The following is a 13,064-nucleotide window of genomic DNA, read 5'->3' on the forward strand; positions in this document are numbered from 1 at the left end:
AGCTACTCCTCCTTGGGTCACTGTGTTTTTGGGTGGTGGTGTTGTTTTTTGTTTTTTGTTTTTTGTTTTTAACACAAAGTTTGGCGCTTTGTCCCAGGCTGGAGTAAAGTGGTGCAATCTCAGCTCACTGCAATCTCCTCCCCACACCCCGGGTTCAAACAATTCTCCTGCCTCAGCCTCCCAAGTAGCTAGGATTATAGGAACCCACTACCATGCTTGGATGATTTTTGTATTTTTAGTAGAGATGGGGTTTCACCATCTTGGCCAGGCTGGTCTTGAACTCCTAAGCTCAGTTGATCTGCCTGCCTTGGCCTCCCAAAGTGCTAGGATTACAGGCATGAGCCACTGCAACTGGCTTTTTGGTTTCTTTTGAGATAGGATTTCTTGCTGCAGGGTACTGACGCTGTGTGGGACCTTCTGAGGGTTATTATGTTTTTAATTATCAAGGCTCTAATGCCTCTGGTAGTCCCTGTATGTTCAAGGTTCTAGTGTCCCTTCCAAGCAGTCTCAAGCAAGCCTCATAAGAACCCAACAGGGAAAGTATTATATCCTTGATAGAGGGAAAAACAGAATCAAGGCATTAAGAACACTGCCCAAGGTTGGGCGTGGTAGCTCACACCTGTAATCCCAGCACTTTGGGAGGCCGAGGCAGGCAGATCATCTGAGGTCAGGAGTTTGAGACCAGCCTGACCAATATGGTGAAACGCTGTCTCTGCTAAAAATACAAAAATTAGCCAGGTATAATGGCATGTGCCTGTAGTTCCAGCTACTCAAGAGACTGAGACAAGAGAATTGCTTGAACCCAGGAGGCAGAGATTGCAGTGAGCCAAGATCATGCCACTGTACTCCGGCCTAGTTGACAGAGTGAGACTCCGTCTCAAAAAAAAAAACAAAAAACCAAAAAACAAACAAACAAAAACACTGCCCAAGATTAAGGAAAGTAAGCCATGCAAGTATGCAAATGGTAGACTTGGGCATCGGACTCATATCTGTTTTATTTCCAAGGCTGTGCTTTTAATCTGAGCCACAGGTCTCAGAGAAAAAATAATCAGAGTTAAACATTCTCATGCATCCTGAAGGCATCTTTCTTCAGGCTTTGTAGCTCACAATTGAAAAACCCCCAAATCTTACTTGGCTAATATCCAATAGCCTTTCCCATTCCTGTGGCACTTATTAATCACCTTGCATTGAGCAAAGCCCCTGGGAATCTAGGATGAGCACACTCAAGGATCTTACGATCTAAAATCATGGGGCACAGGGGTTCACACTCATGGCAGACACTGCTAGTGCATCACAGTTTCTTTACAGACAGAAATTGGATATGGCTTCACATTCCTGGCATTGCCAAATGAGTGGAGGTGGCTAGAGAAATGCAACCAAATGCCATTCTGGTTTTTATGCACTTCTCTATGACTGACTGTTGCTATGGTCACTTTTGCAAAAATAAAAAATCATTATGACCAACTGCAGATTTGTTATTAAGATTCCTTAAATGCCAACTATGGTTCCAGAGGTGGTGAGGCAGTCCAACTCAGGCTTTGAAAATCTTTGAGAGCACAAGATGAAGCTGGGTTATGCCTTCCTGCCATGGCAATCGGGAATCCTGCTTTTAGCCAGTGACTTTAGCAGCGGTCTCAAAAAACATGATCCACTGCTGCTTAGAAGAAACAGTGGAATTGTGATTCATGGCAGAGACCCACCGCCCCAGATGGATAACAATAAACAGTTCCAACCAACTGGTCACCACAGTTGGTGAGCTGACGGCATGGAGAAAGAAACATGCACATGTAACTCACTGTCACAGCCAACCGGGGTGCAGGGACACCCAAATATGCCTCAGGGGCCATGATAAAGTTGTCCAAACTTGCCCATGAAAATGTTTTCAAGCTTTAGTGTACATGCTGAAATTCAAGAGAGAAAATCCTACACTGTCTCCAAAAAAGCCTTCCTAAGTCCCCTTTTCTCCACATCCACGTGGATCGGATGTGGCCCTTGACACAGACAGACACCTGTGTCAAGATGTTCCTTCTGGAACAGATGCTTCCTTCAGCATACCACAGACTCCATGAAGATAAGACTGTCATATAACTTCATTTCATGAGCAGGCCCAAACCATAAAATGCCTGCAGAGCTTTGCTGTCCACACGTCACTAGCTAGGGCCAGTGATCTTCACAAGGAAGGTCTCCCAGCAACACTAGCATTTATACTCTGCCTTCCCTAGAAAGTCCTATGGGCCAAGTGTTACTCACATGTGGACTCCACTGCTCAGCCAGCCCCATTAAACCACCTCATAAGATGAGATCTCATGGTAGTTCAGCTGGTTTTCTTGATGACTGAAAGTTTTTCTACAACTTTTATGGACTGTCACCCACTCTACTTTATGCAGACACTTAGGATAAATGCCTCTTAAGAATTCACTGTTGGTCAGGTGCAGTGGCACATGCCTGTAATTCCAGCACCTTGGCAGGCTGAGGCGGTCAGGGTTTCAAGACCAGCCTGGCCAACTTGGTGAAACCCCGTCTCTACTAATAATACAAAAATAGCTGGGTACAGTGGTGTATATCTGTAATCTCAGTCACTCAGGAGGCTGAGGCATGAGAAACGCTTGAACCTGGTAGGCAGACGTTGCAGAGACCAAGATCGTGATATTGCACTCCAGCCTGGGTGACAGCGAGACTCCATTTCAAAAAAACAAAAAATACAAGAGTTCATTGTTAAAAGAGAAACGTATATATGTCACAACAAAATACTGCTTTGTCCTGATAAACTTCTATTTCCCACTCAGTAGATACTGAAATGATGGGACTCAATGTTTCTCTTCTAGGTGTGGCTTCCAGAGAGCGGAGTTGGCATTTATTTGCAGTTAATATACACAGTGGAGCTTTTCTGACACAAATATCTTCCTTTTTTACTTTTTGGCTATCATCCTTATACCTTTTATAAAAAAGTAGAGCAATTCTACTCTCCTTATGAGTTTTCGTTTTAACAATGATGAAATATGTTAATTTGTGCATGCATAATGAGATGAATTTCATCTCTGCGATTACTTGAGGAATAGAGTGATTAATCATAAAATGTCTTCCCCATGATTCCAAAACTAGGAAATTGAATAGAGCAACAGACTATATGTTTTCTAAACTTATATCTCTCCTTGTGATCTAAGGGGATTATTTTCAGTGTCCATCTACGGGGGAACGGTCTGAACACTGTGACATTTGTACTGGGAAAACTGAAAACAACGATGCTTATCTTTTCAAAACGTTTACATCTGCAACTTACTAGCTGTTTTGTGAGTTTGCAAAAGTCATAAATTTACCAAATATATTGCTTCTGACACCTCTTTTCCTTTCTGCAAACTTCTCATTTCCTTGTCATTTTTAGCATCTTCAGGGAAAGAAAAATATCCTAATTATTTTCCTTCTATATTAGTTCCACCATGATCAAATTTTTATTTCTAAGAAAAATGTTTAATTAAATGTCGGCTTTGTGTAAGGAAGTATCTCATAAACAAGAACAAATAGTCCCTGCCTTCATGGTGCTGACATTCCTGTAGAATATTATTCCTGATATGTCCTTCACTCCTTCCTTGTTCCAGATTGCAAAGTTGCATGTTGCATGCTATCAATTCCACATGCTCTAAGGGACACAATGATTCATGATGGCCAATACATTCGTTACCTAATGTTAGAGAAATTCTGGAAGACAGAGTCTGCCAAATTTCAGGGGGTCTCTGTAATCATGGCCTAAATGGAAGCTACCTAGCTGGTCTATACCAACCCGAGTTTCTGCACTCACTTGTAGATTCCAGGCGCTTCACGTCCCTTGACGTTTCCAAAAAATATCGCCGAAGAAAAATGAAAACGATTCCAAGGGGAACCAAGGGTATTGCGATCCAAGGAATCACTGCCACAGCCACAGAGACCACACCAACCACTTGTAGCAATGTCTGAAACAGCAGAAGTAGATGCGGGTTTTCCTTATCAAGTATTCTTTTCAAAAATACTTTAATGAGTTATTGTTAGGATTACACTCCTTTCCTCGAAAGACTTTTGCAGTACCAGGGACTGTTTTCCATCCAAAGGAATAACAAAGTATAGGTGGTCCTGATGTTACCTATTACATGCCTGCCGTGTGCCAAACACTATGATGTGTACTTGCCCATTAGTTCCTTTTTTCTTTTTCTTTTCTTTTTTTTTTTAAGACAGAGTCTTGCTCTGTTGCCCAGGCTGGAATGCAGTGGTGCCATCTCCTCTCACTGCAGCATCCCGCTCCTGTGTTCAAGTGATTCTCCTGCCTCAGTTTCCTGAGTAGCTGGGACTACAGGTGCGTGTCACCATGCCCAACTAACTTTTTGTATTTTTAGTAGAGATGGGGTTTCACCATATTGGCCAGGCTGGTCTTGAACTCCTGATCTCAAGTGATCTGCCCACCCTGGGAATACAAGTGTGAGCCACCACACCAGGCCCCCGTTAGTTCTTTTGAAATACTCAGCAGCCCCATGAATCAGGCATTATTACTTTCCCTATTTAATGGATGAGAAAACTGAGATTCAGAGTAGGACTTGAATCCCAAACTATCATGAGTCCGTTGATGTTAACAGGGCAATGAGCAAGCAGACATCATAGACAAGGAACCCAGAAGCCTCAGCTATGCACGGGATAAGGAAGTGACTAACTGCAAGTTCGGTGCTTAGGAAAAAAGGAAATAATTTAAATCTTCACCTTTAGAAGTGGGGAGTCATCTCTCTTGGTATCTATCCTTTGTGTATCTGGCTGTATAGTAAATACACATGTATCAACTCACTTAAATTTCACAATATATCTATGAGGTAGTATTACTACACCATTTTACAGATGGAGACACTGAGGCACAGGGAGAAACAAGTAACATGATCAAGAGCACACAGCACCAGTCACAGAGCCAGGGAGCATGCATCGTCAGGCCCTAAATTTAAGCTTGTCCCCAGCATATGGTCAATGTTTTATGGGTCAGGACAAAATACTTAAATTTGTCTTTAATTTTTAAAATTTAAAAATGTTTAATTTTTCCTCTACACACACTTACGTAAGAAATTAGAGTTCATTAACATTCCCAGTAAAGAACAGACAAAAGAAATGTAATACAATTTTTACATGCTTTAAGAAACCTGAGATTTTTTTCTTATTATAATATTGAACTTTTTATTGTCAGAAACGTTTCACTTCTATTTCTCTTATGTTTAGTAGCATTGAGGAAGAGTTTTGATAACAAGAAAACAACTTACAATGTCTAACAGGGTTTTGTGTGTTTTTTAGCTTTAATACTTGGATGCACATTAAATTTTCCACCATTAGGAGAAATACTTCAAATGTCTATTTCAGAGGCCCATGATGATAACAACAGCAAATGACATTTATGAGCTGTATCTGGATACAAGGCTCTGTGCCAATGCATCTGTGAATGTCCACTTACTCATCACTTCACCCAGCAAGGTGACTTTATCTTTGGAAATTACCTTTGTCTAGAAGGTAAAAAGTGAAAACAAAAGAAGCATAGAAACCCAAGACAATGGGTGATGCTCATTTAAGTATTCATCTTTATTAGGAAACAGGTAATATCACGGTCTGTGGCTTCAGGAAATATGAGTATAAGTCAAGTGAGTGCCTACCTACTCTGAAAGCACAATGCTTGCTTCTTGGGAAGGATTGAACAGTGGGGGTGTGCAGATTCACACTAAACATGGTCTGAGGCCTCCAAAGTTCATAGTCTTACATAAAAGTACATGACTTCAGCAGAAAGTACAGAGTGCTATAGAAATATAAGCAAGGGCCAGGTGCAGTGGCTCAAGCCTATAATCTCAGCATTCTGGGAGGCCAAGCCAGGTGGGTCACCTGAGGTTAGGAGTTTGAGACCAGCCTGGTCAACATGGTGAAACCCCATCTCTACTGAAAACATACAAAAAAAAATTAGCTGGTTGTGGTGGCACACACTTGTAATCCCAGCTATATGAGAGGCTGAGGCAGGTGAGAAAGTGAGACTCTGTCTCAAAAAAACAAACAAACAAAAAAGATAGAAAGAAAGAAATATAAGGAGGAATACATGTATACTTTGTAGAGATTTTTAAGATTTACAACTGATTTTCACAGGCGTGTTTAACAGACAACCAGAAAGTACAGCATGAATAGTCACCTGCAGGTCGCAATCACAGTTTAATTGCTGCGGGAACACAGGCAGTTCTGTGTGTGTCTTCTCAGAGCCACCACCTGCATCTCCACCTGCCAACCCAGCATCTGGCTCACTAGGCCACTCACAAGTTTCTGTATCAAGCTGACAACCGAAACAAGGTACAATTGCCCTGCCTCCCAAAAACCAGGAGACGACATTTCACGAGGCTTGCTTATATCCAAATTTCTATACGTATGTATTTCACATCCATTATCTAACTTCACTCTCACATCAAATCTAAATAGGAGAGATTAGCATCTCCATTTACACAGGAGGAAACTGAGTCTCAGAGAGATTCAGTCACTTCCTCAAGGTCAGAAAATTCAGTCACACTGACCTCATGCCTGTTCTCCTAATCACTGCATGGTACCATATCCTACATACATGATTCATATGTTTTTAAAAATGTAATAGCTAAATATACCCATAGATTTTATATTTTCTAGTTGTATAGGTTTGTGTGTGTGTGTAATTGTATCTAGTCTCTCGATGAGGTAACCAATCCCGGGCTCCCAGCTAATTAGAAAATAACAGACTTCTCAGCTCACAAAGAAAAGCTGATCTTTAAAAAGTCTTAAAATATTTGCTAATACAACATGACAACACATATTGATGTAAGAATTATTGTTTACATTTAAAAGTTTCATAAAAAGATAAGTTCTAAACCTAGAAAACAAAATGACGTAAGAAAAAAAGAACCACATTTTGATAAATATATAAAACCTCAGGACACAAAATGAGTGTTGAATACATTTCATATTCAGTATCTATATTTGAGTGGTAGTAAAAAAATACAAAATTTCCCCAGGCAGACTCTTCTAGAATTAATTTTGTATCCAAATATTAGAGAATGGAACATATTCTTTTAACAAGCATAACTTTAACTACAATGCCTGTTTGGCATTTAACCACCAAACTGCTTTGAGTCCTGGAGAAATTTTTAGGTATCTATCCACTATTTACTTTAAACTTCATTCTGTGGGATTCAGTTCCTGCTCGTCTTTGTGAAGCTTGTGCCAACGAACATGTTTTCTATAAACAGCAGTAAAAATGTATTCCTATTTTATGCAAATAAATATGCCATCCATCCTTCTGGCTCATTCTATTCCTTATTTGAACTCTCCCTCTCTCATCCTGCTATTAGGTACAAGATAAAATATGTATTTAATCATGAGGCCACTTAATCAGTAGACAGTACTTTCATGATTTGTTTATGGTATTAAAACAGAAAGTCAGGATCACTAAGATTGCTAACACCTTAGAGAAACTGGAAAGCCTTTAATTCTGCTGTTAGTCACTTAAGAATCGTGTTTCAAGTTGTGATAAGTACAAATTGTCCAGATTGCCTTAAACGATTACTGACTTTGCAGAAGACAAAACTTAGGTGCAATAAACAAAGGAGGGTTCACTTCTTGGTGAGAAAGTATGGCAAGACTTTCTTCTGATTTAGAGAGAAAAAAATTGACAGCTAGTTTTTGATCAGTAAGGTGTTTACTGACATGGTGGTGGAAGAAAGTCTTCTACTTATTTTATTTTGGGAACTGTTCAATGAAATGACTAACATAACAGGTTGTGCTCCTGGCTAACATAGGATTTCTTGTGGAGCCACTAAAATTACGAACAGGGTATACAAACCTACAAGAATATAAAGAAATAAAAATGCAATTCTGTCAAATCATTATCATTACCTTCAATTACAGGATGAATAGAAGCAAAAGGGACAATATGAAAGACAGTTAAATGTAAGCTCCTAAGTCCAAATACTGACAGCATCAGCACTAAGTCAGCAGATGTAAATCATGTGCTACTGTGGCACCTTGCCTGCCTCAGGGAGTTCAGAGGTCAACTCTGGTTCCCAGGTCTCACCTTGGGAGATCTCTACTTTATCACCTGTTTCTTTTGACCTCATCTAATTCAGTGAATGCCTTTAAATCAAAACTTTAGAGAGTGTTGGTATGTCTTCTGTGCATGACAAGATCTAAACAAACATTCTCTAAGCTTTTCTAAACTTGTCCTTCCCTTGGGATACACTAATCACTCCTTCCATCCCTCATATGGCTGATCTGATCTTTTCACATCCAGTGCTGGTAACTATGCCAGACTTTGGTTAGTGCTTAATCCTGAGCCACAGCTAACTCCAATGAAGAGCGAATGGTGTAAGGCATTAGAGCAATGTAATGCACCTCTTCCTTCCTTTGTGGTCAGCACATCTCATTGATTGACGGTTTCCTTTGTACACTATGTAATAGTAAAAGGCCTTGTCCAAAAAGAAAATATCACAATCCTAAACATATATGCACCTAACACTAGAGCTCTCAAATTTAGAAAACAATTACTAATAGAATTAAGAAATGAGATAGACAGCAACACATAATAGTGGGGGACGTCAATACCTCACTGACAGCACTAGACAGATCATCAAGACAGAAAGTCAACAAAGAAAAAATAAATTTAAACTATACCTTTGAACAAAGGGACTTAACAGACATAAACAGGACATTTCATCCAACAACTGCAGAATACACATTCTATTTGACAGCACATGGAACTCTCTCCAGGATAGACCAAATGATTTAATTCTAAAAGGAATCTTCAAAAACATGCAAATACACAAAAATTAAATAACCTCCTGAATGACAATGGGGTCAAAATGAAATCAAGATGCAAATTTAAAAATTCTTTGAACTGAATGACAATAATGGTACAACCTATCAAAATCTGTGGGATACAGCAAAGGCAGTGATAAGAGGAAAGTTCATAGCCCTAAACACCTACATCAGAAAGTCTGAAAGAGCACACAAACTGCCATTCTGAGGTGACACCTCGAGGAACTAGAGAAATAAGAACAAACCAAGCCCAAATCCAGCAGAAGAAAGGACATAACCAAGATCTGAGCTGAACTAAATGAAATGAAACAACAACAAAAAACCACAAAAGATAAATAAAACAAAAAGCTGACTTTTTGAAAAGGTAAACAAAATTGATAGAACGTTATCAAGATTAACCAAGAGAAGAGAGAAAATCCACTCACTAAGAAATGCAACAGGAGATATTACAACTGACAACACTGAAATACAAAAGATCTATGCACATAAACTAGAAAACCTAGAAGAGATGGATAAATTCCTGGAAAAATCCCACCCTCCTAGCTTAGGTCAGGAAGAATTAGATACCCTGAACAGACCAATAACAAGCAGTGAGACTGAAACAGTAATTTTAAAATTACCAACAAAAAAATGTTTGGGACCAGATGGATTCACAGCAGAATTCTACCAGACATTCAAAGAAGAGTTGGTATCAATCCTTTTGATACTATTCCACAAGATAGAGAAAGAAAGAACACTCCTTAATTCATTCTATGAAGCCAGCTTCACCGTAATACCAAAACAAGGAAAGGACATAACCAAAAAAGAACATTAAAGACCTATATACTTGATGAACTTAGATGCTATAATCCTTAAGAAAATACTAGTTAACTGAATCCAATAATATATCAAAAAGATAACCCACTATGATAAAGTGTGTTTCATACCAGGGGTACAGGGATGGTTTAACATATGCCAAGTCAATAAATGTGATACACCACATAAATAGAATTAAAAACAAAAATCACACGATAATCTCAATAGATGCAGAAAAAGCATTCAACAAAATCCAGCATCGCTTTATGATTAAAACTCTCAGCAAAATTGGCATACAAGGGACATATCTCAATGTACTAAAGCCATCTATGATAAACCCACAGCCAACATAATAAAGAATGAGGAAAAGTTTAAAGCATTTCCTCTGAGAACTAGATCTAGACAAGGATGCCTACGCTTACCACTCCTCTTCGACACAGTACTGGAAGTTCTGGCCAGATCAGACAAGAGAAATAAATAAAGGCATCCAAATCAGTAATGAGGAAGTCAAACTGTCACTGTTTGTTGATGATATGCTCATTTACCTTGAAAACCCTAAAGACTCTTCTAGAAAGCTCCTAGAACTGACAAAAAAAATTAGCAAAGTTTCCAAATACAAAATTAATTTATGCAAATCAATAGCTCTTCTATACACCAACAGCAACCAAGTGGAGAATCAAATCAAGAATTCAACCCCTTTTATAATAGCTGCAAAAAATAAAATAAGATGAAATACTTAGGCATATACCTAACCAAGGAAAATCGAAAGACCTCTACAAGGAAACTACAAAACACTGCTGGAAGAAATCATAGATGATACAAACAAATGGAAACATATCTCATGCTCATGGATGGGTAGAATCAATATTGTGAAAATGACCATATTGCCAAAAGCAATCTACAGATTCAGTGCAATCCTCATCAAAATACCACCATCATTCTGCACAGAATTAGTAAAAACAATTCTAAAATTCATATGGAACAAAAAGAGCCCACACAGCCAAAGCAAGACTAAGCAAAAAGAATGAATCTGGAGGCATCACACTACCCGATTTCAAACTATACTGTTAGGCCACAGTCATCAAAACCACATGGTACTGGTATAAAAATAGGAACTTTCAAATTTTTATACCATGGTTTTGGTATAAAAATAGGCACTTTCAATGTTTCCCCCATTCAGTATTATGTTGGCTATGGGTTTGTCATAGATGGCTTTTAGTAAATTGAGATCTGTCTCTTGTATGCTGATTTTGCTGAAAGTTTTAATAATAAAGGGATGCCGAATTTTGTCAAATGCTTTTTCTGCATCTATTGAGATAATCATGTGATTTTTATTTTTAATTTTAGGCCAATGGAACAGAATAGAATACCCAGAAATAAACCCAAATACTTAGAACCAACTGATCTTCAACAAAGCAAACAAAATCATAAAGTGGGTAAAGGACACACTTTTCAACAAATGGTGCTGGGATAACTGGCGAGTCACATGTAGGAGAATGAAACTGGGTCCTCATTTCTCACCTTACCCAAAAATCAACTCAAGATGGAACAGGAACTTAAATCTAAGACCTGGACACTATAAAAATTCTAGAAGAGAACATTGGAAAAACCCTTCTAGACATCGGCTTAGGCAAGGATTTCATGACTAAGAACCCAAAAGCAAATGCAATAAAAACAAAGATAAGGCCGGGCATGGTGACTCACGCCTGTAATCCCAGCACTTTGGGAGGCTGAGGTGGGTGGATCACGAGGTCAAGAGATCGAGACCATCCTGGTCAACATGGTGAAACCCCGTCTCTACTAAAAATACAAAAAAATTAGCTGGGCATGGTGGCACGTGCCTGTAATCCCAGCTACTCAGGAGGCTGAGGCAGGAAAATTGCCTGAACCCAGGAGGTGGAGATTGCGGTGAGCCGAGATCGCTCCATTGTACTCCAGCCTGGGTAACAAGAGCAAAACTCTGTCTCAAAAAAAAAAAGAAAAAACAAACAAAAAAACTGATAAATAGTTCTGACTTAATTAAACTAAAGAGCTTTTGTACCACATAAGGAAAATTCAGCAGAGTAAAGAGACAACATACAGAGTGGGAGAAAATCTCCACAGTCTATATACATTTGACAAAGGAGTAATATCCAGAATCTACAACAAACTTCAACAAATCAGTAACAAAGAAATAATCCCATCAAAAAGGGGGCTGAGGACATGAATAGAAACTTCTCAAAAGAAGATATACAAATGGCCAACAAACATATGAAAAAATGCTCACCATCATTAATGATCAGGGCAATGCAAATCAAAACCACAATGCCATACCACCTCACTCCTGTAAGAATGGCCATAATCAAAAAATCAAAAAACAGTAGATGCTGGCATGAATGCATTCATCAGGGAACACTTCTACACTGCTGGTGGGAATGTAAACTAGTATAGCTGCTAGGGAAAACACTGTGGAGATTCCTTAAAGAACTAAAAGTAGAACTACCATTTGATTCAGCAATTCCACTACTGCGTATCTACCCAGAGGAAAAGAAGCCATTATTTGAAAAAGATACTTGCACACGCATGTTTATAGCAGCACAATTTACAACTGCAAAATCATGGAACTAACTCAAATGCCCATCAATGAGTGGATAAAGAAACTTTGGTGTGTGTGTGTGTGTGTGTGATGGAATACTATTCAGCCATAAGAAGAAATGAATTAACAGCAATTGCAGTGACCTGGATGACACTGGAGACTATTATTCTAAGTGAAGTAACTCAGGAATGGAAAACCAAACATCATATGTTCTTACTTATTTGTGGGAGCTAAGCTGTGAAGACGCAAAGGCATAAGAATGATACAATGGACTTTTGGGACTTAGTGGGAAGAGTGGGAGGAGGGCGAGGGATAAAATACCACAAACACGGTGCAATGTATACTGCTCTTGTGATGGGCACATCAAAATCTCACAAATCACCACTAAGGAACTTAGTCATTTAACCAAATACCTACCACCTGTACCCGAATACCTTATGGAAAAAATAATAAATAAGATACTGGAACAGACACAGATTTTTTAAATAGAACACAAAAATCACTAACCATAAAGAAAAAGATTGATAAGTGTGTTTATGAAAACAAAGTATTATGGGATTGAAAAGATAAGCATTAATACAGAATAAATTACCTGTCATTCAGAATATATAAAGAATTCTACAAATCAGTAAGTAACAAAAACAAACAAAAACCCAGAATACTCAATAGAAAAATTAAGACATTTAAATAGGTGCTTACCCAAATGATATTCAATTGGTCAATAAACATAAAAAAGATGAAAACTATAAGAACAAACCAAATGAAAATTTTATAAACAAAAAATCGGATATATATGTAAAAAAAAAAACCAACAATAAACAAAAAACCCATGCATTTGGTGAGGCACAGTGGCTCACGCCTGTAATCCCAGCACTGACTTTTG

The 13,064-nt window shown here is 38.6% G+C and overlaps 1 protein-coding gene across 7 annotated transcripts in view; it reads right to left on the bottom strand.

Annotated features, from left to right (window-relative positions):
* ABCC4 (ATP binding cassette subfamily C member 4 (PEL blood group)) overlaps window positions 1–13,064 on the bottom strand; it is a 291,898-nt gene that overhangs the window by 59,321 nt on the left and 219,513 nt on the right. For all 7 annotated transcript variants that reach the window (XR_008475284.2, XM_017969971.4, XM_054242433.2 and 4 more), the window contains one exon: window positions 3,797–3,947. Coding sequence is in view for 6 of the 7 variants with exons in the window: in XM_017969971.4 (XP_017825460.1) it covers window positions 3,797–3,947 (151 nt within the window). In the remaining variant the exon portion in view is untranslated. The remainder of the gene's footprint in view (window positions 1–3,796; window positions 3,948–13,064) is intronic.

This window comes from Callithrix jacchus, chromosome 1 (genome assembly GCF_049354715.1).
Source record: "Callithrix jacchus isolate 240 chromosome 1, calJac240_pri, whole genome shotgun sequence".
Taxonomy (NCBI): Eukaryota; Metazoa; Chordata; class Mammalia; order Primates; family Cebidae; genus Callithrix; species Callithrix jacchus.